This window comes from Corvus moneduloides, chromosome 16 (genome assembly GCF_009650955.1).
Source record: "Corvus moneduloides isolate bCorMon1 chromosome 16, bCorMon1.pri, whole genome shotgun sequence".
NCBI classification, from domain to species: Eukaryota; Metazoa; Chordata; class Aves; order Passeriformes; family Corvidae; genus Corvus; species Corvus moneduloides.
The window spans coordinates 12,472,404-12,498,330 of record NC_045491.1 but is presented as its reverse complement, the minus strand read 5'-3'; the positions used below and the strand labels follow the sequence as shown (position 1 = coordinate 12,498,330).

The following is a 25,927-nucleotide window of genomic DNA, read 5'->3' as shown; positions in this document are numbered from 1 at the left end:
CCTGGAAAACCTTTTATTTGTTAAGTTCAAATGTTACTAGTTAGGACATAAAAAAACCAAAAACCCAAAAAAAACTCCAAACCCCAAAACTATTAAACAGAAAACCCCACAAAGTTTCCCCAAAACAACCAATGAGGATTATACAATTGTCAACACTTAAGGAAAAAAACCCACACCTTTAGCAAAATCTCATGAATGAAAATGTTTCTCAAAACTCTATTTCCAAGGAGAGGAGAAATCTTCTTCAATGTCCATGTCATCACTCATCGAAAAAAATTTTATAGAAAATTTTATTCAACATACAACATTTTCCAGCAAAAAAAGGCAATATACAGGAAGAGGAGTTGTACACTGCGGCTACAGAAACAAAATAAAATACTGGAAAAGAATGTAAAATTAAGTGTGAATTGCTGATTCTATCTTTACTGCACTCAAAACTAGACACGCGGCTGGCATTAGCTCCAAAGAAAAGGAAGCAGTCTGGGGACTGAAATAAAACTACACACAATGAATATCAACATCAGTGAAATTCACTTGCAGACTCACCCAATAAAATTAACCTCCAAGTGTTAAATTGTACATGTTCATTCATTAAATATACAATTTCTTTTTTCGTTTTTTTTCTTCTTTTTTCGTTTTTTTTTCCTCCTTTTTTATACAAAGTCAACAGCTTACTAAACACTAGTGAGCATGCCCTCTGTGCTAAAAGGCTAGTTCTTGTGTTTTCCCCATCTCTTCCCATGGTAACTAAATTAATGATATTTATAATCTTTTCACTTGCTTTTGCCAACTTTTGAGTGTCATTCTATTTGCCAGAAGATGGCATAATCAATCGCAATGGTATTTCTCAGTGGTTGGAAATTTAATAAAAAGACCCAAATATCTCATTTTAGGACTCGGGGCATCCACTTGGTAAAACGGGATGCAAAGTATTGACTAAATTAAATGAAAACTAGTTTATTAAAAAAGATTCTATGAAGCTGGAGGAGACAAAAATCCCGAATAAGTGCCAACAATGTACACAATGAAGTAGAGATTGCTATTTATTGATGATGTGAGTTTTTCTTTTGCATTTACAAATGCACAAAAATGTCATTTAAAGTATAACTGAAGGAAATAAATCTGATGTGAGTCTAAACATAAGATTTACTAGCTGCAGTGATGGTGAACACCACACAGGAAGGGCAGCCAGTCAGCTTATGCCATCTATAAACGTACTACAGACAAATAATTTTGCCAATGTCAACTGTTCTACTAAACTCTTCCCTCATTATGCTGACAATTGCCTTGCATTACGTTTACCATAAAATAACTCTCATTGGCATCCAAGCTTTTATAAAAACACCTTCATTTTGCTCAAAAAGGGCAGTCAATAGATACAGAGAAGCCAAACTGAACAGCCTCAACAAAATAAAATTAACATCAGCAGCAAATCCTCTTGCTGAAGACTTCAGATATAGTGCACGTGTACCAAAGTTCTACAGTTGTTAAAAAGGTGCACACACACACTTATTTTTGTCCCTTGCCTTGACAATCTGGTTAAGTAAGTCAGTTATGGATTTTAATAGCTTTTTCAAGGTAAGTGTAGCGACTTCTCTTTGGGGCTTTATTGAAATGGTCAAGCCCTAGCCATGGCCTTGGATGAGACATGTTGCCTAGAAAAGAAAAGAGAAAAAAAAATAATGAAGTTTTAAGACTAAACTGGAAAAATGTTTCCATTACACAACCTACTCCTGTGTGCCCTGTCCACAGCTTGCTGAGAATCACAGGGGAAGGCAGAGGAGTGCAGAGCAGCCCCACAGCCAGCAGGGCAGGGCTTTCCTTCCAACAGCACATTCCGCAGCTCTTTCTGCATCAGGTACCTGGTTTTTCTCTTCTTCAGTTTCCTACAGGAGTTTACAGCAGTGAAGGGTGTGCTAAAGCAGGAAAACTGCTGTTTTATGGCCAGAGGCACATCAGAGTACCAGCTTTCACCAGAGTGCTGAGCTGGTTTCAAACAGGGGGGAATCTGCCATCGAAACATGACAACCTACAGTACCTGCCATAATCTCTGCTATTCCTATCATCTGGTTTAACTGGGAATATCTGTTAAATTAATGTAAAATGCAAATAATGCTAATTAAGAAATCATGAAACTGACTCTCCTCTTTATTTTCCAAGAAAAAAAAAAAAACCCTAGTCATTCAGATTGCAAAGAAAACATGCAGATTTTTTCACTTGTTCAACCCAATATTATTTATTTTACTGCTAGTTTTCATGATAAACCACAGTCCACATACTTCTTGCAAAAGGGAGAAATTCTCTTTTAAGACGTCCTCAATGCAGTGCATCAAATGTTCTTTGAAGTGCAATGATAAAGGCAGAAACTAAAGAGGCCCCCAGCAAGGAAAGCACATTCTACATTCAAAGCCATCAGCTGCAACCACTAAAGCATAAAACACGTGACCTTGTTGGTTGCCTGCATCTGCATTTTGTGATATATTTTCTTGAATTTTTTTTTTGTTTGTTTGACATAATGGTCAATGTCGAATTAAAAGAGAACTGCCAATCTTAGTGGGAGAATGTGAATGTTTTTGAAGGAAGAAATTAGGTCCTACATGGTTAGTGCCAGCACAGTCATGGCTATAGTTAGTGTACCTTAGCAAAAGCAAAGGGACACTGTTGACATCAGCTATGCCAATCAAACTGGGGAATGCCACAGCTTTGTTTCCATCACTCCAGTGTGTGTTAAAATTTGGTATTTGTAGAAATTAATTATATCAAAGCACATTCTATCAAAGGGGTGAATTCTATGAACTCTCAAATTAGAACATTTTGCTCTCACATTCCCTACAGTTCCTACAAACAGTTCAAGTTCTCCCTTTTCCACATTCTGACATGCTCTGTGCTTTTGACCTGGTTACCTGGTTAGTTTTTCAAGCTGTTTTGGCACCACTGGCTCTGCCTTGCTCACCAAGTCCAACAGTTCATTCCAGACTATTGCCTTTCCCTCCCTGACCCAAGAAGGATTACTCTCAGAATAAAATCAGGACTCTGCTCTGACCACAAAAGAGAGAGTTTATCTGCCTGTGGAGAAATGTCCACCTCCAAGCTGACCATCTGGAGACCCTTCCCAAGTAGTGCATGAAGAGGTCCTGCAGTGACACACTCCTGGGCTCTCAGGTGACTTGTGCAGCTGCAGGCACTCACAGCTCTGGCAAGCCACGAGCCATGGACCTGCCTGTGCTACATACACAAAAGCTCTGTTTGCTAGGCTCCTGCAAGGTACCCAGCAAGAGCACAGGTCTAACTGTTCTCTGCAGGTTTTGAAATAAATGGACAGCTACAGGATTTCTTTACAACTGTTACATAAATCCAGAGCACAGCTGGGAAAAATTGGAGAAAACTCGACCCTAGCAGAACCTACCAATAAAAACCAGAATTCCTAATTGTCAGAAAAACAGAACTGCAGAGAGCCAGTGCCACTCACAGAGAGAACAATCAGCTAAGCTGGAAGAAGAAACCCCAATGAATTCAAGGGTTTCAATGGATCCCTGACTGCAGATCCAAAGGTGCCATTCCCAAACAGAACTCCCAGAAAAGAAGAGAATTGGATTTAGAAGCACTGGTGCAGGTTGCCCAGAGAAGCTGTGGCTGCCTCATGCCTGGAAGTGTCCAAGGCCAGGTTTGATGGGGCCCTGAGCAATGGGTCTAGTGTGTGGCATGTCCCTGCCCATGGCAGGAGGGTGGAATGGGATGGTCTTTAAGGCCTAAACCATTCTATGACTATGAAAACACTCCAGTGGTGGAACTCCTGAAGGACTAACCTGGTTTCTCCCATGTGTAAATGTCTAAGAAAATAGAGGTTTAAATATCAGTCAAGTTAACAAGCTGGCAGCCTATCCAAATTTAGAACGGAGCCACATTTGTACCTTGGTGAATCATCTCTTGTGAAAAAAAAAAAATCTAACAGCATCTTATTGAGATATTTAATGTTCTTGCTAGAATCTTCAGATTCATCGAGGAGATCGAGAATGAACAAGAATTGTATTTCCATGAGAACCAAACATGCAAGGGAGTAGATGGACAATAAAGGTAAGGTGAAACTGATGCTGCAAAGTGTGTTATACTGATACTGGACCCATTTGGTCATTCAAATGCAATCTTTTAACTCAAAAGGAAACAGATTATTTATCTATATGCCTATAAAATACATACTCTGGAACTAACACATACATGTAACACTGCTCAGTGTGCTCAGTCACTACATCTAACGTATGTCATGTAAAAAGAACAAACTTCCTGCATCCTGAGTTAAGGATAAACAAGTAACAACTGGCAGAGCAACTTCAGCAGGCCAAAAGAATAGTGAGGTTGTCTAACAACTTACCAGGTTGGGACTCAAAATCTTTCAAGTTCACTTCATACTCATCTTCGTTGAGATACTGGTGTCGGCCCATCATTACAATGGCAAATTTAAACTATGAAAAGAAAAAAAAAAAAACACAAAAACCAAGTGGTAGGATACAACACTAAAAAAATTTAAAAAAAAGTCCTCAAGCCTAAGTTCCCAGTCTAACTTGCAGCTGGTTATAAATAGTACTCTTCAGGGGCTGAAAAAGGCCAAACCTGTTTAAAACCCTCACCAACAACCTGGATAATGGGACAAAATAAATGCTTGGGAAATCATGGACCCACATCCTGGAATACTGCGTCCAGGTTCAGGCTCTCCAGGGAAAAAAGACCGGGCAACAAACTGCAGCAAGTGCAGCAACAGTCCAGTGAGACCGTGAGAGGACTGGGGGGGAAGCTGGTGTACAGGAACCTCTGGGAAATGGGTTCTGGTTAGCCCAGAGAACAAAAGGCTGACAGGGCATCTACAGCTTTCCACCACCTGAAGGATGGTGCACAGGAGCAGACTCTTCTCAAAAAACTGCACAGAGGTGACCTCCACAAGTTGCAAAATGAAACATTCTGATTACATGCAAGAAAAGAAAAGCCTTCACAATCATAGTGGAAATACTCTAAAACACAGTGTCCAGAACAGGGCAGAATTCTCACCCGTGGGAGTTTAAAAATTGCAACTAAAAAACCCGGTACAGCCTGAGTCACGTTCTGCTCTGAGCAGGAATGTGAAGGGGGGATGGCTCCTAAAGGTCCCACACCAGCTACATTTTTCTGGGTTACTTTAATGTTTCACCAAGTATCTCTCTTGGTGCAATACAGAAATAGTGATCCTACTCATCCTACCTAATTAGTCCTAGAAAAAGCATTATTTCAGTCAGGAAGCTGCTCTATCACACAAAATCTACACTTATCCCAAGTCTGTGCTATTCCAACTTATTAAAATAAACTCATTTAGGGTTTACAGTCAGCAATAAAAACTCTCCCAAATTGAAATTACCTTTTCAAATTCTTTTTCTTGTATGTCCAGCATTGTCTGAATCCGCTTCATAACCTCTCTGAAGTGTTCACCCTAGTAATTACAACAAGATTTTTAATGTCAAAAAAATATAGGAAAAAAAAGGGAAGCTGTTAGTATTTCCTGCTTTAAGCTTCATTGAAAAACACTGCCTCAATCTCTCAAAAATTACACAAGTGTCAACATCATTCTCTACAATATGGAGTAACAGCAGGCAACTTGCTCTAAATTCAGGAACTTTAGAAGTCTTATTGATTCACCATTATGCAAACTGCCCCATAAATTGGCCAGGCACTGCCACTGATATGTGCAAGTCAGGTTAAAGTTAAGCAGCAAAGTTAGAAAATTAGCAGCAAAATAGAAATTTGGAAAAAAAAAACCATATTCTGCTCCCTGTCTATGTAAACTGCCCAAAAAAGTGACAAATACTATCAACTTAAAGATGAATAATATACATTAACTGTCACAACAAGGAAATGCAGAACAAATATTTTCCACCAAAAATCACAGGCTTTACTCTTTGATCGAAAGTATGAAAATTAGTAAAATTCTAATTTTAGAGCTTTAGAAGCAGAGAGAGATGGGCATATTTCTCATTCCCATATTTTTAAAAGTAGCTAATTTTCACACAAGGTAACATACATCAACCAGAAAAAGTTTAGAAGCAAATGGCTAGCTGCTCCCAGAAATACACTTTGACATTAAGAAAATCAGGTTGACATTCAGCTGGAGCAGCACCACAGAAAAACTTGAGAATTTAAATTAAGCTTTCAAAATTAGCTTTTGTTCTTGTACTAACTTTCAGCCCTAGAAGATAAAGCACATCAAATTACAGAAGGGATGAAATGCAAAGTCATCTCAGAAAGTGCTGGAGAAAGCAAACCCATTTTCCATAATCACGTCTCAGTGAGAGCAACCATGGCTGGGCCACTTTTGCCAACAACTCTGCACTGCAGTTACTCAAGCACTATTAGAAATGGGGTTCTGGGTTTGTTGGGGGATTCTGCAGGGTCAGGGGAAGGGGGTAGTACTGATTTGACAGCTGATGCCAAATGCCTGCTTTCTAGGTATTGCACAGGCTCACTGAAACACTGAACAACGCAGATATGCAAAAGGAACTGAGCTGGGAAGTGATTTAACCATAAAAAGGCACAGATGGGGCACAACCTTTGATACAAGAGCTGTATTTTCCTACACACTTCTTACACTAATGCATTTCTTTGACAGTACTAAAGAAAACATCATCAGTATAATCCCACAGAGAGAAAAAGGGAGGCATACTGCACCTGGTGTATCCTCAGCAAGAATGGAATTCCAAATGTCCCGAAAACCTCTTTGTGGAAATGTGCCACTGTGATTAGCATCTCATTTTCTTTATCTATATCTACCTGGTCCAGAGGAATTTCCTAGATCCAGACAGAGAATTGTGACTCCAATCAGCTAAACTTCCACAAAAAGAAACTAAAGCTTTTAAGTTATTTTTCCAGTTATTAAGAAACTGAAAGCATTATTGATGTACTGTTACTGATCTAAAACAATTCCATTCAAAAACATTTAGAAGAGCCATGTCTGACAGAGTCTTTTACCAGAGTCCCTCATCCCTGGCATGACAGCACTTCAGTTTTCCCTACTCAGGAAACACTCTCCTGGCTTCCCTGAATGGCTTTTTTGACAAGAAATCTTCTATCAGTGCAGAACTAGCTGACTGTAACACAGCCCTCTCGTCAGCTCCTCATTACAGTTTACACTGGAAACTTTTTTTTGGATTTCTGATCTTTGAGGCAAGTTAGCAGATCTGAACAAGATATTTAGGGAAAAAAAAATCACATAGTAAGTATCAAATTTGCCTTAAGAACCTCAAATGTAACAGAAAAGGAAACAAAGCCTTCTAGAATATAAAGGGCACAAAAGGGGGTTCTAAGGATAAACATTTCTACCATGAACTCTCAAACAAACCTTCGAATTATTGCTAAGACATTAAATGTCCTATGGACAGGCACTTGCAAAGTCTTCATGTATTGTTATAAAAAACATACATAAAAATGAAAGAATGAAACCATTATAGGGAAGCAGATGGAACAAGTGACGATTTTCCTAAAAGCATTATCTTTAAAAATACATGTAATATTATCATGCAATCTTAGTACAAACATCACAGTACTTGAAAATCAACATCCAGAAAATTACCACTTGAGAGGGTTTCTTCTCTCAAAGTTAAGTTTTAAAGCTGTTTAAAGACAAGCACAATTTACCTCTATTCGAAACGTTCGACTTGTTGCAGGTGACAAACACTCTAACAGCTCATCCTCCTGATGGACACCGATTATTTTGTAACTTACAATTTCTAGCAGCCTTAAAGATAAGCAGGAAAAGCATTTTAAAGAAGTGAACTAAAAAAAAAAAATAATCGATGCAACATGTCTTTCTCAAACCTTGAGACAGATTAGTGTGGAATGTAAACTGATGCTGCTATTGTATTTGTAAAATTTTAAATTCAATCTTTAGTAAAAATTAAGCAGTAAAGCCACAAGAGGTTACACTATTTCTGGCTCATGACAAAAAGCCAGGATGTGCCATTACAAAATAGAGGTTTCTAGTGGAGATTATTTTATATATCCTCTTTAAATGACCTCACTTTTAACTCCTGTAACTCCTGAGAAGTGAATAGCATGAAATTCTTTGATTTTAAACAATTATTAAGTTGTGACTAACAAATGCAATTGATGAAACTCAAGGATGTAACTTTATTAAATACAAAATAAATAACGGTGTAAAAACCTATATTTATAGTTAAGAACTCTTAACAGTGGGAATCTAGAAGCTTTTAACACAATATTACATTTAATCTGTTAATAATGGTTTTTACAGTATTTTAAATTCTACAGATACTTTGCAGCATAAAATTTACATGATCACATAGAAGACATCATAGTCATGCAGCTTTACCTTAATTTCCCTGAACCTTTTTCAGAGAGTTCTACAACTTTTTTACATTCTTCTAACAGGTCCCGCACACACCCATGCTTATCTGGATATACTGTTATTTCCTGTGGGATTTGAAACACAAAAATCATTAGAGAATCTGAAAATGTAAACAACTACGTGACAGCACAGAACACATCAGATTGTTGTCCTTAAACACTCATCTTGAAAAGATAACTAAAGTCAACACCTACGTTATCTTCAAAACTTTTGTTAACAGATCTAATTTTCTCTTACATTTTTTCTCTTACATGGTCTTTAGGTGTTTTTTGCTGTTGTTAGATTTTTTTTTTTTTTTTTTTTACATTATGCATAACCTTGTTCTAATTTTGTGTTACTCAGGGGTAGAGTGTGTGACCCATAACCACAGTCATACCAGCTCTGACACAGGAATGACAGCAAGTGTGTAATGGCTTCACTCACCTCTTCCCTAAACTGGCTATTTAGCCATATGCATTTAAAACTTCTTCTGTTTTCAAAATCAGTTATCTTCATTTTGAGCTTAAGAAAGAAAAGAAAACCTCTTTAGGCATACTTTGAATAGGGCAGAATTATTTTTTACAGCTCATCCCAATAAAAGGAACAGACTCTTACCTGTTGATAGTAGAGTTTTTTTGGTTGCCTAGGCTTGAAGAACTGCAGAAGATCTCTTAAAGTACCTTCATAATTGTGTCTAAGAGGATTACCAGGACCATCTCTATAACTACAGGAGGAAAGAGAACATGTTTTTGAAATCCATCTCTTCAAACTCATCACTGCTCAGTAAATTGAAGCACCAAGTACATTTTTATTACTGTCTTTCAGTTTCACGTAATTGCTAACACAGCCGAAGCAGCACAACACACAGAACTTTAGTGATTTTTAAACACAGCTGGGCTGTGGGAACAGAAAACTATTCAGGGTGTATGTTAACTCTCCTTTACAAGCTCACTGTCAGTGCTGCAGGCTGGCAGACCTACATTCCTCTGAAATTACTGGCATAGCAGCACATGCTTTAGATTGTGAAAGGTTAATTTGTGGAGCCATATGACACAACAAATTCCACAGTGGCCACAGCACTGGAAACTACAAATTGCTACTCAAATTCTCACTGATGATGAAGGGCAATAGCCTTAGGTAACTAAAGAGCATCTACATTTCCATGTATACAGAAAGATGTAAGTTTGGTGTGTGCATTATTCCTGCAGCACATACACAGAGCTGTAATACACTACTTTCTGCTATAGTTTTATGTAGATTCAAATCTAGTTTTACACAAACATGCATAAAACCACCACTTGAACCAGAAATATCCCTTTGAGCACCTGTGAACTTGTTAGATTGTCATCATCTTCATAAAACTTCATTTGCAAACTTTGAGGGAGGAGGGGGAAATTCAGTGAAGTAACTCCTGAATTTAAATTTGTAAAATCAGCAAAAATCAGCTTTTATGTGCGCTTGTTTTTGCTCTCCTCCATTCTAGAAATCTGCATTCACTGAAACAGCACTTGCATTAGCTTAGCAATTTATCCCACAGCATCAGGCTTTGACGTAATTAATGATTTTTAAAATGACATTTACTAGAACTCTTCTAAAACATGCAATTCTTTGAGGCTCTAGAGACAGTCATTGCAATACTTCAACTGTCAAAGCAACCTGCTGTGTTTGCCAGAAAGGTAACATCTTACTGGTAGAGAATTAGTTAACAACCTGGCAAAGGCTTATTTTTGAGGAACAGCTTAGACACAGAATACTAAGGAATTCATCTTACCCTTGGGACTTGAAAAACTGTAATAACATTGGATCCGTGTTAAGTCTCTGAGCGACTGTCTTTGCAACCTGAAAATAAATTTTTGGTAAGTTCTGAATTGTTTCACACAGTTATGACATTGCTCTACAATCATACAGTCATTCATTCCATGACAAGAACATTATGCTACTGAAAGTCTGAGAGAACCCACTATGCCTACCTCCCAAAGGCTAAATAAACTAGTATTGTTAGCTTCTGAACAGTTGACACAGAGTAAGATATACTAAGAAAAGAAAATGAGGAAATTGTTTTATTACAGTAAGTTACTGTTGCCAAAAGGCTACTAAATCCACAACAATAGCTCCATTCTTCTTTTGCTTGTTTTTGTTGTTTAGTTGCTTTTTGCTGTTTTTTGGGTTTTTTTAAATCATAGTATTAGGGAAATAAGTAAGACTTACTCTTTGAAGATTCCCCCTCCTTTAATCCCCTCCAAGCAAGTTAGCTTGCTGAGTAATAACACCACATTATTCCAATGAGTACATTTCCCATCACTACCTCACAAAGGCAGGGGCATTCTGGTTTTGCCTGACCGAGAAACCTCAACCTATACAGACCTTACACCTCAAGTGAAAAGAAAGTAGGAGAGAGCAACTAGCCTAAAAACAGATGATGAGAACAGGACAGCAAAACTCATCCCTGACTTTCCCTGTGTATGCAGGTGCTCAAAGTTTCTGCCTTTGGGGACAGAAAATAAAACTGTCTGGTTTTAAGCAGGTTTTTTTTTTTTTTTTTGACATTGACAAAAGCAACTGCAGGAGAACTGCAGGCAGTCAAATCTACTCAAGCTCTTAATGGATCAGACCAACTTTATTTCAATTTTTTTCTTATGTTTCCATGTCCAGTTTTCCTCATCTGAACACCCCAACCCATCTATTATCAACACAACAGGTTTGATCTGTTAGTCACTGAGCACTAAACTGCACCGTGTGAAGAAAGCAATACAGCTTGGTCTACAAAATAAATATTGTTGTTGATATTACAAGCACAGAACAGGTATCACTAGAATCCACAGGTATTTTCCTTTTAACGGCCAAATAAGTTGAGCAAGTTTTACATGTCACTTTGAAAGCAAAAGCGTAATTTCATGAGAATATAATTTCCCTGACAGAGCAGAATGGCCTACCAAGAAAGAATTTATTATCAAATAAGTCATTATTAATAAAACTGGGGGGTTTATAGTATTTTCTTCTCACAAGCCTTAGTGGCTTCCTTCAATTTTTCATTAACTCCGTGGAAAAAATGTACATGGACAGTTTTAGAATTTTTAGAAAAGTATGTATAATGCATTTGTGAACTACTGCAAGTTACTTTCAGAACAAGGAAACAAAAGAGAAATAGGACACATGCCTGAAAGTAATTCATCCTATTGGATAAAGTAACAACAAAGCCTGGGTCATTGGGGATGGTTTTATCACAGAAAATGACATCCACACGGTGATAGAGGTCCCGGAAGTATTCCTTAGCTGTTGGGAGCTCGCTGTTATCATTTTCTGGGTCATCCCTACAAGAGCAAACAAATGATGATACCATTACACATCACACTGTTACACACACAGGCAGTTTGGGCTTTTAAAAACACATTCTACAGTAAGTCAGCGACAGTGGAGAGATAGAGATGAAGTTTAGAAACCTTTTGCAAGAGCCACCACGGATACACAGTAGGACTGATGCAGTCAGCAGTGACCCCAGAGCCCGGCGTGTCTGTGCGGTCAGGGCCCGGTGCCCTCGCCTGCTGCGCTGCTCACTCAGCAGCCTGGCCCTACTCTTGATTCCTGTGGGTTCACAGCACCATCACAGCAGGCACCATCCCTCCCTCCCACCCTGGCACATCCCTGTGTGTCTGTACTGATGCTGCACAGCTTTCCATGAACCCCTGTATCAATTGCTTTGCACAGAGGCCGGATGGACAACATTCCTTGGCACAGAGAGGCAGAACAGTGGGCACAGGGGCTGGTTTGGGTCACTCCTGACTGGTACCCCAACTTCTCTGCAGAGAAATAGCACCAGGGTACAAGCTGTGCACTTACCCAGGAGTCAGCAGCCAGCCAAGGGTGCATAACACCAACTGGGTCAACTGGGAATGCGAGTTCCAAGGCATGACATGAGAAATACATTCATCTCACATAATCTGGGGTAAGAGTGCTGAAGATAGACTAGCTGGCTTCCACCCACTGTCAGCCCATGGAGAGAAACAGAGCAACACAGTTGGGTGTGACCATCAGGAGTGAGAGCATAGAAATGCTGATTTATAGCCCCGCCAAGCTTATGAAAGATCCCTTTATTGGATACAAGATGCAGGAGTTCCCCTTTTGCCTTGGAGAAATCTCCAGCTGAAGCACCAGCACATCTACGAGCTGCACGTGCTCAGGCAAACTGGGAGCATCTCATCACCACAGAGCAGTAAGGAACTGACTGTGAACATAAGGGAGAGGCAAAAAGGGAAAGCAATTTAGCGTAGTTCTGGGCTGAAAGGAGCTCCAAGAGCCTTGTCCAGTGGCCATGGTACTGAGCCCAGGATCTGAAATGCTGGAAGGCTCCTCAGTGTCTGTGTTACAGTGGCTCCAGTATAAAGCTGCACAAATCAGATGCACTGCTGAACACACTCTGGGAATATTACGACCTATTTTAGGTTATTGGTTTTCTAAACCAGGAGGACACCTTTTCCTTAAGTAATGTGGCACATGATAACTCAAATACCACTGATATTTGCTCATTTCCCCTTTGAATAAACAAATGAGAACTGCTGAGAACACATCTACTGCTGGAATGTAATACTTTGCTCTTGACAAAAAAGCTTAAAGGAAGTTAAGCTTTCAAAGTGAACCAGGTGATTTAATTGCAATAAGCTGCCACCTTAAAATACATACTTCTGAAACACTATGATGTCACCATCCATGAGTTCATCAAGAGCTTTATCAAGAGATACATCATAGTCTTGAATCCTTTCTGTTAAATTGGGTTTAACTTCCTGTAATAAAGAACAAAAATTATTGATCACAGAATAAACAAGAGACAAAAATAAAGGTCACAAATAAAGGTCACGATAGTGAAGAAATCATCAGATAAGGTAACCTGTATGTTCTTCCAACTGAAACAAATGGATAGATATCTATCCATACAAATCAAATGCATGTATTATAAAATATCTATACACATATTACATATTTATACTTGCAGGCTGACTTCTTGGGATAGAAGCACCTGTGTAAACAAACTAGAATGACACTGTAACCCTGACCTGCCCAGAGCAAGGAGTACAGCTTTGCTTTTTAGGATGGCAGTGTGTGTGCTGCCCTGGAACCACAGAGAGAGCAGCAGGACTGCTACCAGAAATTGCAACAAAAACCCAATTCCTTGTTCTTCCTGTAGCAAGGACTTTGCCTTGGCAAGATCTGCATCTTCAGCACTCAATAAATGTAGCAGTTATGAAGATTTATTGCTTCTGTATTTGGGCAGAAACAGCACAGCAGACTAAGGATTTTGTTTGCTGACTTCTTAAGGAAGGAAGGAGAAGATGCAACATTTTCTCAGCTCCACTGTCTAAGGTGGGCACTGAAAACATGATGGCCAATAATGTCAGCAGCATTAGCTCCTCTAACACAGCAACACAGGTTTAGCACAACAAAGCTGCTCATATAGAACTTCATGGAGATTTTTTTTTGTTTTTGAAGCCTTACACTTCTATCTTATCTGCTTAATATAAAATCTCTTTTGAAGTTAACTCTCTGCTGCTACTCTGTTGCAGCACGGTAGACTTGGAAGTTGCAGATTACAGTGCTGATGATTTATAAATTACCATTGTTATAAGCAACTTTTTTAAATTAATAAGTCTTTTTTCTTTCTTTACAGCATGCAAAAGACAAAAAAGTTACAAAAAGTTTATCAATCCAAACCTCATAGAGGATAAGGTTAGTTTCTTGTGGAAATCCTGCTCTCTCACACATAACTGGAAGCAAGTCACCTGTTGGGGGAAAAAAAAGGAATGTGAAATATGTTGCACGAATTGCTAGTGAGACCAATCACAAAAAGGAGAGAATCCCTTTTTTTACCCTGGGCAGATGGTTCTACAATGTCTAAGCCCTCCAGGTTAAAGTTTCCCTTATTGACATTCAACCAGAGACACATTTATGGTTTCTTTCCACTTAATCTGAACAACAAAAATACATGCAAGGTCATTGAAAATCCAAGAGATGAAGTAACACTGCTCCTTCCCCATAGAAAAGGTTTAGTGTCTTTAAAAAAAAATTCATGACAGCTAAAATTAAAAATGAGACATTCAAAATGACAAACTAAAATATTTTTAGTCAGTGGGTATTTGCTGAATTCCTTAAATGGACCCCTATGAAAACCAAGGCTCACACACAATTCAGGCTGAGCAGCTGCTCAGGCTGCCATAGTGAAAGGTTGTAGAAGAGTTATTTGAAAATCTATTGCAAAAGTATATTCCAAAAGTATCAGAACAGATAGAGGTAAGTATGAAATCCCAAAGCTTTACAACAGGTCCAAAACAGCTCTTTGTGGGCAGTAACACCTGGTGGGTACAGCAGCAATGAACTGACCACCAGCGGGGCTCTGAGGCTCAGACCTGCAGAAAATATCACTGACACAATGTGGGGACAAAACTACTCAGGTGCTGGGTGAAATAAGAATTTGCTTCTATGGTGTACCTTTGGTTTCAGTGATGGAATTATTATTAAAGTATGTGCAATCTACTTCCATTAAAAACTTCAGTGATAGCACTGAAATTTAAATTCAGAACTCACGTATTTTACAGGATATAGGGGTGTAGATATGTCCACAATAATTCAAACTCCGAGTCTTCGGATCATACATCTTCAAAAACAACATTACATCATCTACAAATTAAAAAACAAGATTTAATTTTAAGTAAGGCTTGGGGAGGGGGAAGGAGATCACCTAGATATTTTTATTTACACAGTAACAAATACATGTCTTTGATTTATTAATTCGGTGCTCTTAAAATATAGAGAGAAATTTATTCAGTGAGTCTAAAACATGCAAAACATGTCTTCCACTTCAAGAGAAATGAAGGAAAAACTGCATGAGAAAAATTAATTTCAGCACTGTAGTCGTTTGATGGATACATCAACCACATTATTGAAAAAAGGAGTGCACTGTGTTTTTGGAGATATACCCAAAATGGAAGTGTTTTGTATTTCAGAAATGTTTAGACCATATGCTTACGATCTTTATCAAACTTGGGCAATGTTGCTCCAGTAGCAGCCATCTCTGGATCTACTGTTTCCAAAAATATTGTCCATGGATTCTCATTGTCACTGAGCTCAATCATCTATGTAAAAGGATGTGAGAGAAGAAAAAAAAGTCTCTGAAGAACATAATACAAACCTGGTATCTGCATTTTAATCAGATACAAGAACTTTATGACATTCTACAAGTGGGAGAGGTTTTTTTCTAAGTTGTGTTAGAGGAGGTTTATGAAGTTTATTAAGACACACAAATATAGGTATAAAACTACCAAAAACTTTGATGAAGCACTAACAGTAGGTTTTACTTAAAATGAACCCACTTCTTTATCATTTAAAAGTTGACCTACAGCTACCTTTACAGTGGCAAGGACATTACTTTGTTTTAGAATAAAAAGACACTGAAATCAATCTCTGTCCTCAGTGGTATTTACACACATTTTACACTTCAAGCAAGAGAATTTATTAAATCCAGCGGGTTTGCCCCTTTTGGCAAAGGGACATTTCTGTTTTAATCTAACATAAAAAAAATCACGATCACACCTTTTATCCACAGAAGAAAAATCATGCACCAACCACACTCCTCTGCTTCCTATCCAAATTAATCCACTAAACCTCAAGTCTTCCCAAGTATCAAGCTTCACCAGATACAGTGAAATTAATTTCAAATTAAAAGCCTGAAAAATCTTACGTCTCAAAGTTAGATATTCTTAAAGAGAACTAAAAATCATGGGATATGTACAGAAGTAGTATCATCTCTCAGTGACTACTTACCGTTTTATTGCCATCTGCTTCATTATCTAACATTGCAGGTCTTTTTGTTCCATTACTTCTTGCTTGCATTGGCCATAATCTGATTTGATCCTGGGGAAATCCCTAAAATAAATAAAAATTGTGACAGGAAACGAAATCAAAACAAGGGAAAAATAGGCTAAGATGCTTTTACTAAACTCAAACAGATCTTCTGTGTTAAAAGGTCTAAATTATGATTGCTGTCAGTATGTGGAGAACATAAGGGCTATGAAACAACCATAATGTAACAAAATACATATGTGCTGGTATTCAGCTACAGAAAACTCACCATTGTTTGAGAGAGGTTTTGAACAAATTCTGTAAGTGTGGAGTTTTTTAATACTTTGAAAACGGTGTATTTCACTTTTTCTTCATCATACATATCATTGCCTTGGTGACCACAGAACTGATCCTCTGCCACTATCTGAAAAATGACATTTAAAGGTTACTATTCAGATTAGCCCAGCTGCACCACATAATACCTTCTCAGGATGCTTTACTGTGCAGCCTCACTGGCCCTCTGGCACAGTGCTAACACTATTCATGTTCTCAGGGAGTAAATTTGCAAGAATACAGATTACAATGAAATTAAAAAATTGTGATTGATAATCTCATCAGTGCAAGTAATTAAAATACATTAATTCTTACAAATCCCAAGCAATTAAAAACCAGTCGTGCTTAGATCCCAAGTCTTGGAATGTGCTCTAACAATCTTGACACGTGGAGAAAATAAAAAGGCTACATAATTCTGTGCCTGGTGTAATGCAAGGAGGCCACCTAAGCCTTCCCCTGCATTTCCCACAGCTCCCCATCACTCTTTGTTAACAGAAGCACAAACTGTGCAATGCTGCCAGTGTCCCACTGCAAACTGCTCAGTGCAAATGCAGTGCAGAACAAGCTGAACTTGACCAGTATCTCTGCTTATCAACACCAGAAAGAACAGGCAAGGAAACATGGAGGCCCATGGAAAATGGGTTCTATTTTCCTGTACCAGATGGGTTCTGGAAAGAGCCATAAACAGGGTTCCTTAAGGCAATTCATAACAATCTAGTCCATCTGGCTTTTCCAAAAAGATAATTGCAAATATAAGCACTCTCTCCTTCTGCTTCTACTTGATGAGCTCAGTTTGGCAGTAGTCCAGACCTGCAGCCTATGGCTAGATACATTCTAATTTTAGAAAATAATTCCTGAAGGAGATAGAAGTGCAGTGGCAGGGCAGCCATTTGAAATAACCTGGTCCTTTTCCCTTTCACCTGAACTTACTATTTTCACTCACAAGCACAATAAAAATTCTAAAGAAAACAGAAATGTTTATAACATACAGTACTGTGTGTTTTGTTATGATTCATTGCATATGTAAATATACTTAAAAGCACTAAAATCATTACTTCTCTTCAAACACTACTTCGGAACAAAAACTTAAAAAAAAAAAAAAAAAAGGAAAGAAAAATCAAGGTTTGCCTCCAGGGTGGCTCAATATTCTAAATTTTCATGGTAAAGTAGTTGTAACTTAATCTGGTTCAAAAGCTGACCTGCACTTGCATATAGAGGTGAGCTTCCTGCCTCTCCTTCCTCTTCTGAGCTTCTATCCTTTTCTCTTCTTGTAGCCTTTCTACAAGTTGTTGAGGAATATCATGGTCGGTGACAGGCTGCAAAACTTCACCTACAGAACAGATTTTATGATGTCATTTCAAGATTTACATCAAACAGGTTCTTTTTCATAGACACTTGACTTACTTCTGATTTGAAGTCAAAACCAGCTTTCTTTATCTTTTGCTTAAAAACATGGTTTGGTATCATCATGCTTTGGCAACATTGAAGCACTTTCTACAACAAGCCAAAATGCACTACCTCCACGAAATATGTATCATAGACTTTTGAATGAAATATTCAGTTCAGAATTAAAAAATATTTACCACCACTCCATTTTTTTAGCATATATATGTATCTACATGTTTACAATCAATATGATTCAATTCCATTACTGAAGTCAGTTCACTAAGTTTTCCATTCTATAAACCAACCAAGGCTGAAGCACTTTGTAGGTGCCTTACTGAGCTAAAAGATGACACAGAGCAAGCAGCACATGCTTTCCAAAAGTGAGAGAACGGCCGGTTGATCCCATGGGATCTCTCCGTTCTGACTGTAAATAACGCAGTCCTGTTGTATAGGAAGACTGCCAACAACTCAAGAGGTAAAAAAACCCTGACTCCCTGCCTGGAAGTCCCCCTGGAGCACAGAGAGGACACGTACTGAGCTTGGACTCCCTGATGTACACCAGCATGTAGGCATTGGTGCAGTGTCGCACGGACAAGTCATCGTCGTGCCCCCCGTAGTTGTGCTCGATCGCCTCCTCCTTCGTGCATCTCGACACAACATCATCATCGAATTTACACCACTAGGGAGAAAGTTTTATAGAAAGATGATTTTACATGTAAAAACATATTCCTGGATGATAAATTAATCCTATTTCTGGCATGTCTTTCAACTCTTTGAAGTAACTAAAATTACTCTTCAAGCGGCATGACTTTCAAAAGGAAATCTAGTTCAGTATAATTTGTGCTACCTGCTACTTGTGCTCAGCATAAGGAAGTCCATAAATACCAAACCTTTACTGAACATTTTATAGTGAGTACCAAAAGCACAATAATTATTCCAGGAAGCTTTTCTTAAGACTGTTATTCAAATAGCTAGTTATTTCTGCAGGAAACAGAAAATTGACCTTTTCTGTTGTAAAATGAAATAAAAAGCAGTGATGCACAAGTCATCTAGTAATTATTTGTACATTTAGAGCAATATACATCAAATTTTAAATTAAAACAATATGGCCAATTAAGAATAAATTAAAATAGCAACAAATTCCCAGTAAAATCTGACTTTTACTGTGAACAGTCAGGTACACACAAAACCAGTGAACTCAAGGGAAGAGGTACCTGACCTATAAGTGTCCAATCCAATCAAGTCACCTGAACCCGGGACAGTGGGACATATACAAACATGCTGAACTTCTGAGTCACAGAAACATTGGAAATGCTTGTATTTCCTTCAGCAAAGTCAGCCTCAAAAAAATGCTGGATAAAATTTGATCGAAGTAGAACTTCAACACATACACACACAAGTGAAAGAATTTCCTCAGTTAAAAAGTCTTTTGCTAAGAGTCAAGTGTGTCTGCAGACTTTTCTTTTAGGGGACAAAACTTCTAAAGACTTGTCCATTATGAAAACTGCATATATGCATCTACAACACACAAATACTTTTAGGTGCTTTTCAATACTCACTTTGCCATCGCCCTTTGGATTTAAGTAAACAACGTAATGTCCACCATGGTTATCTCCACTGTGTACTAGAACTGCATGGAGAATGTAATTTGCAGGATCTTTAGGATCTGTTTTTTGCAAAAATTCATCTAGTGGCAACTGTTCAGGAAATTCAAACCTAGTTTTGAAAAGAATGAAGACAATTGTATTTGTACTTAAGATAGACATACTTTATTATGCACGTATTATTATGGAACATTATGTGTACTCCTAAAGCAAAGTATAAAAATTGAACATGTTACTGTTACAATGCCATTTCTATCCAAGACATACTGCATACAGTGGCAGAATTTATACTATTTAAATATGGAGTAAAAATAAACTTTTTAAGCAGCTCAGGAAAGTATACCCTCAGTAACAAGGGCAAGAGCACTTGAATGAATTAGGGCTGGTTTGGATTCACTGTGTCAAGGCAAAAGCTTTACAATCTGTTGTTTTCTAGCAGACAAATGCAGCTTTTCTTGCACAGGTACCACTGGACTGGAACATTACTCTGAAATGTCTCACCTTGGTGAGAATGAGATAATTGCAACACACATTCAGCTTACAACCAACCACGTATCTCCTCGAGAAATTATCAGCCTCTACTTACAGTGAGTGGGCAAATGGCTCTCCCTCCATCCATGGAAACAGATGGAGGGCAAGCAGGTAAATCCTTATTCATCCTGCTTACTCTGGTGGCAGCCTAGCCACAAACTACCCAAAGAATGCTACACAAGCCATTAAAAGATGCAGTCACCTGTTCACAATCAAAACAGTCACTATAAATTACCAAGCACTCAATTTGTCATTCTGAACCTCAACATTCAACCAGTACACCTTTAGGGAACCTCCCCTGTGTGTGACTGCACACATCTGCCTCTCAAGAGTTTACTCAAAAACAGGATCTTAGGAAGCTATTTTTTGGTAAAATACATTCACAGGTCTAAATTCTGTTAAAAAAACCCCAACCCACACACTAAACCAACCAACCCACTTACCTATCATTTATCTTGATGTTTTGGTCAGTCTGAGGATCATACATAAACCTCATGAGCTGTAGGTGTAATACTGGTGGCAATGTTAGGAACTTCACACCTTTCTCTGCCTCCTAGACATTTTAAAGGAAATAGAGGGTTGAAATTTCAGGATTTTTAGCAACTCAAAATAGTTGTTTGCCACAGATACTCTTCATATGGACTTTTATAGACTTGATGACACAATGTGCACCAGAATGGTTCAAAACTTGGGTGCAAGTTAAGTATCCTAATGCTGCACCAATCTCCCATGAGCTACTCCAGTAACACAAGAACTCAGTTAAATTAAATTTAGGCCATTCATACAAGCATATTTGGACACCTCCCTGCATTAAGAGCAAGTTACCTGCATAAATAAAATCGAGAGAATATGGAGGCAAAAACTCATTTTTGATCTATTAAGAATTTCATGTTCATTGCATCCTGCCAACAAGTATTTGGCTACTGTGCTGCACCTTCCTAAGAACAGCTAAAGAATATATAGAACATTACTGACAAAACCTGGCTGTGGTGGCCAGTGAACCTACATTACAAGGGACAGAGAGTTCTCAGTAAGACCAGTCCCGAGTACCACAGGAACCACTTTAGGTTTGGGTGACCAGAAAGGCTTCTCTCAGGATGCTTGTTCAGTTATGTTAATCTATAACATAATAATCTAATATAATTTTATATAATCTATAATCCAATTTGGATTCCCCGGTTGGCTGTTAGCCTCTACCTCTCGTCACTCCCCCGGAGATCCCCATTGGTCCCGTTCCCTAGTCCCGCCTTTTCCCCGCCCCCAGATAAAACCCCGGTTCGCCTTTGTTCTCTCGTCTTTGCCCCTGAATCTTCGGCAGTGTAGAAGCTATAAATGCTCCTGCTGGAACTCATGCAAAGGCCCTTCCCATCTCTTTGTAACCGACTTTACACTGAAGCAGGCCATGCATTTGTGTGTGCGTGCCTGCATGTGACCCCACAGAGCTGGACAGAGACAGCAACACCTGGCATGTCAAAGCTGCAGAAATAAGCTTTAGTAAAACATTATTTATAAAGGACTTCAGCTTACTCCAGTGGGTGCAGCAAAGTGCAGCTGAAGAGCTCAGAAACACGTGCACACACATAAATGTTTAATTTTCATGGGTTCATTTGGTGTTCTTGCTGAGGATACAAACATGAGCTCTCCAAAGTTACTTTTAGAGCTATGCTGCTTTTTCACTTGACACATGGAAGAACAGACTACTCATAGAGGAAGAACTTCTCAGTCTTGAGACTGGTAGAAAAGTGAACCATTCTAGAAACTGGAAGACTTGGACCTATAAAACTCACTACTAATTAAATTGCTATAGAATCAGAGCTCCATTTTAAGAAAACTAACAGCAAATAAGAGGAGCTACATAAAATGCTTGTCTAAGAAGAAGCATCACCAAAATCAGTTGATAAAATCTAGAATGGGTTTTGCAACACAGCTGTGTTATCAAGGATAAAGAAATAAGATTTAAAACCAGGTAAAAAAAAAAACAATACCTGCAAGCCATGTTCTCCTGCATCATACTTGTTATCACCATCCAACTGCTCCACTGCAACGTAGTCAATGAAGGACTCAAAAACTAAATGAAAAAGAATGGGGAATTGTACAGAAGGAGGAAAAAAAGTAAGTTTCCTCTAGCCTGCAATGTATTAATCAAATGACATATTAGGACATGGCAGTTTGTGTTTGAATATTTCTGTCCTTACTTTAAGTAAAGTTTTACATTACTTAAGAATGTCAAGAAATGCACCATACTGCAGGAGCACATCTAAGAATATCGGTAGATTTTAAAATCACAGTTACAGCTCTCTGCCACAACTCCTCACTTTGCAACTGTTAGGCATCAAGCCAGATGCCTCTGTTTGCTGGACTCTTACACATCCTTTTCCATGCCTTGTACACCAAGGGCTCAGTAACGAGATGGTAAGGGACCACTGTTATGCTGTTCTGAGTAGTTCAATCTTTTTTCTTGCTTATTACTGTGGTCAGGTCTAAATAAGACTCTATTTTGTCTGAGTTCATCTTTATATATAAATTATAATTACTGTGACAACACCACTGTGATCACCATGGCACAGTTCTCTGACACCAGAAAATTTCTAAAGTTCTTCAAGTTTTATGAAAAGATACCAGTAAGAGAATTAGGGAGGAAAGAGCAGGGAAAAGAAATGGAATAAGGGAAAAAAAAAGAAATGTAATGCAGGCAAAAACATTCTCTGCATTGAAAATGTTTTCAATGAGGTGTCCTAAAGCAGGTATTTCCAATCACTGTGCACCAACAAACCCATTTGAAATCAGCAGGCACTAAAGTTGTGCAACATGTTGTAGTACTGGATTGGTGCATATCACAATGTGTCACTTACTATTTTTCTTTCCCTTTATACTTAGCTGGATGTCATAATAATCTTCTATTCGTTCAGATCGATAGTCTACGTGCTTGCATTGGATATAAGACTGGAAACAAAAACGAAACAACAGGGAAGTTCAATTTTATACAAGTAGCAAGAGTTAATTTAAATTATTTTTGAGAAAGGTATTAAATACATACCACCATCTTCCCTCTGAACAATTTAGGGATTGTGCCTTCTACACACGTGCCTTTCATTTTATTTTCCACATTATCAAGCAGCTGAAAGAAAAATCAGTTTTTACACAAGACAAACTTGCAGTTTTTAAATTTATTCATCACACACACATGATTACTTGACTGATTAGATACTAAGTCTCTTGGATAAAAACGAAATATTAGTCTATTTGTACTGGCATCTCCTTTCTAGTCCTTTAAGTCCTCCTCCTCCCCCTAAACTGAGGGCTACTCCATTCCTTTGAGTCTGGAAAACCCCACAGATGTAACAATGCATTTCATCTTCAAAACTGCATTTCTCTCCACAGCTATAAAAGTACCACTAGCACATGCTCCAGCTACTTTCAAGCTTCCCTACTGTTTACAAATTCCTCACCCACAAAAGGCCACAAGCAATTCATTCTTAAAGAGGAACCAAGGCAAAAACTCTGTCTTTGAGACCTAATTTAAATTATTCAGGGCCACTATTACTCTGATTGTTCCTAACTATATCATACATATATACACACAATTTCAAGAGACAAATACATACATCACAGATCAGCAAGAAATAATATAAACATACCACTCGACATAATTCCTGGACATCATGTTGCATGAAGCTGTCTAAAGTTTCCCACCTTTGTAAGGCAAATAAATAAAAAATTACTAATTATGAAAAAAACACCTCAAAAGACATTTTTCTGATTTCTTTGCAGATCAAGAATGTAAAACACAGCAAGATGTAAACACTGAGATTTAGGACTGGCTGCTGCACAGGTTCTTTAGTTGTGTAGGAAGAAGGGGCAGTGAACTCGTGAGACATTTTGGCAGCCGTTCTGTGGCCACCCTCCTTCTCCTGTGTGGGACTGGGGACAGGGACTGGGAATGCACCCAGAGCCAGCTGAGGAGGCCACAGCCAGGCTGCTGCTCTTCCAGTCTACAACCCAGTCTCAGTTCATGCCAAAAAGCTCTTAAGAGAAGACTTGAGAGCAATTCAATGCCATCAGTTTCCACAGCAGGTTTCCAGCTGCCTCTCTTCTGAGGGCACTTCAGGTGCAGTCAAGTATCATTTAGGGATTATTTCAGCACAGGAAAGGAAGCAAATGGATTTATAGGAAAGACTGGCTCCTTTGTGCTCATCTAAACAGTTAATCCTGGGCATGCAGTAACTCCAAGGAGGCATTCAGCTTTCTGAACTGTCCATGTGCAAACACACTGTGTGAAAGCAGGGGTAAGGGCAGCAGGCTCTAAATGCCTTCTAGCCAGCATGCCACACAGCAGCAAGGGTGTTCAGCACTTCTGCCTTCAATAAAACAAGAGTAACATGCTTCTAGCTCCAGCATTAAATACTCCTGTGAGAACTGTAACTTCAACTCAAGAAAACTTTTAAGTTCTAAGTCTCTGACAATTTTTTTAGCAGCAGTCACCACTCCCAACTGTAGAAAATAAACTCTGTTGACTGTAGGCTCCAGCTTCAGTGGGATGTTCCACCCTGGCCCTGGAACCAGCACCAGGGTGACCAGGAGCAGTGCTGACTTTATCCTCCCTCACACTCTCTTCTCAGTGACTCACCCCCACTGTCACACGGCAGCAAATTAATCTCCAAAGTGTGCCAACAACTGTGCGGGGTCCACACTTAAACAAGCTGAATCAAGTGACTTGTCAGATAATTAAGAATAGAAAATAATGCCCTGAACTCTCTAGGCTTTACACACTAGTCAGCTCATAGGACAAACCAAAGAAAAAGGTCACACACTAAAATTAGGATAAAGAAGGGCCCCTTCAGACATGGCATCATTTTCTACTTAAAGAGGTCAAACTTAGAAATTCACAACACTCAGTAAAAAGTACTACCCTAACCAGCATCTATCTAGGTAGGGCCCACAAGGCCAAAAACCCCTCTCTGATTCAATGATGAGGGAAGGGGAAAACCTAAATCTTCAAACACATTCTAAAACTCCTTCCCAAGAACAAAAGCAGGCATGAACACATTTTTAAAGCCCTGCTGGTTTGGACATACATTTAAGCATCTGCAACACCCTTGGGAAAGGTCTCTTCATGCTACTGAATATGACACAGTTGGGATCTTAAGTGAAGATGAAATTTTACTCTATCACCAAGTCCTTCCAATGTAACGGGACAGCAGGAGCACTGATAAACTAAATATACAGTGTGGTAGTAGGAAGAGGGTATGGTCAGATAAACAGACAACACTGAGGCTACTGATTTCCCTTTAAGATTCCCCAAAGGGGGAAAAGTCAAGGTTGCAAAGACACAAGGTTACAAAGAGTGTTTCTAGGACAGAGCACCACTACAGGCTGTAGCAGCAGACGCAGGATGAACACGGAGGACAGCTGTGTGGAAAAGATGATACAAACTCCCTAATGTGTTTTGAACTAAAACAGTGCTTGTCAATATTACTACAAGACTAACCTACAGTGAGACAAAGTAATACAAAATCCAGTATTTTAGAACAGATTTTAATAAAATCCTACTCCACACTTACAGCACATGCAAAGAGAAGACCTGTAAAGGTTATGCTAATGTTAGTTTTTCTGTCCTAACTTGTGTCTTTGATATGTTGTAAGAAAATGTTACAGCAGCCAACAATGTACAACATGGACATGCAAATTACTGCTATTGCACTAAATCTAAAACAGATTCCATTTTAAAAAGATATTACCAATGCATGAACTGCAATGTTTCAACAACTGTTTTGTTCTGAATTTTACTTAAGTCAAATTCATCACACAATGTTCAAGTAACAGATAAATTATAACCCTGCTATTAACAGCTCTGTTTCTGTACCATTCCCCTTCCCAAAAAAAA

At 38.6% G+C, this 25,927-nt stretch overlaps 1 protein-coding gene across 2 annotated transcripts in view; it reads right to left on the bottom strand.

Annotated features, from left to right (window-relative positions):
• Positions 1 to 271: 271 nt before the first annotated feature.
• Positions 272 to 25,927, bottom strand: part of USP7 (ubiquitin specific peptidase 7) — a 71,583-nt gene continuing 45,927 nt past the window's right edge. Inside the window, exons 8-31 of one of the 2 annotated variants that reach the window (XM_032125707.1) lie at positions 23,682 to 23,736; positions 23,081 to 23,161; positions 22,896 to 22,986; positions 22,029 to 22,111; positions 20,487 to 20,596; positions 19,468 to 19,624; positions 18,443 to 18,587; positions 17,722 to 17,852; positions 16,479 to 16,613; positions 16,172 to 16,273; positions 15,378 to 15,483; positions 14,936 to 15,028; positions 14,066 to 14,133; positions 13,040 to 13,140; positions 11,520 to 11,673; positions 10,134 to 10,201; positions 8,978 to 9,086; positions 8,807 to 8,884; positions 8,348 to 8,448; positions 7,654 to 7,753; positions 6,688 to 6,807; positions 5,384 to 5,455; positions 4,370 to 4,460; positions 272 to 1,655 (exon numbers count right to left, since the gene is read on the bottom strand). In XM_032125707.1, the coding sequence (XP_031981598.1) occupies positions 1,549 to 1,655; positions 4,370 to 4,460; positions 5,384 to 5,455; positions 6,688 to 6,807; positions 7,654 to 7,753; positions 8,348 to 8,448; positions 8,807 to 8,884; positions 8,978 to 9,086; positions 10,134 to 10,201; positions 11,520 to 11,673; positions 13,040 to 13,140; positions 14,066 to 14,133; positions 14,936 to 15,028; positions 15,378 to 15,483; positions 16,172 to 16,273; positions 16,479 to 16,613; positions 17,722 to 17,852; positions 18,443 to 18,587; positions 19,468 to 19,624; positions 20,487 to 20,596; positions 22,029 to 22,111; positions 22,896 to 22,986; positions 23,081 to 23,161; positions 23,682 to 23,736 (2,458 nt within the window). In that variant the 3' untranslated portion in view covers positions 272 to 1,548. Of the gene's footprint in view, positions 1,656 to 4,369; positions 4,461 to 5,383; positions 5,456 to 6,687; positions 6,808 to 7,653; positions 7,754 to 8,347; positions 8,449 to 8,806; positions 8,885 to 8,977; positions 9,087 to 10,133; positions 10,202 to 11,519; positions 11,674 to 12,065; positions 12,344 to 13,039; positions 13,141 to 14,065; positions 14,134 to 14,935; positions 15,029 to 15,377; positions 15,484 to 16,171; positions 16,274 to 16,478; positions 16,614 to 17,721; positions 17,853 to 18,442; positions 18,588 to 19,467; positions 19,625 to 20,486; positions 20,597 to 22,028; positions 22,112 to 22,895; positions 22,987 to 23,080; positions 23,162 to 23,681; positions 23,737 to 25,927 lie in introns of those variants that run through there. The other variant, XM_032125708.1, reaches the window with a different exon arrangement.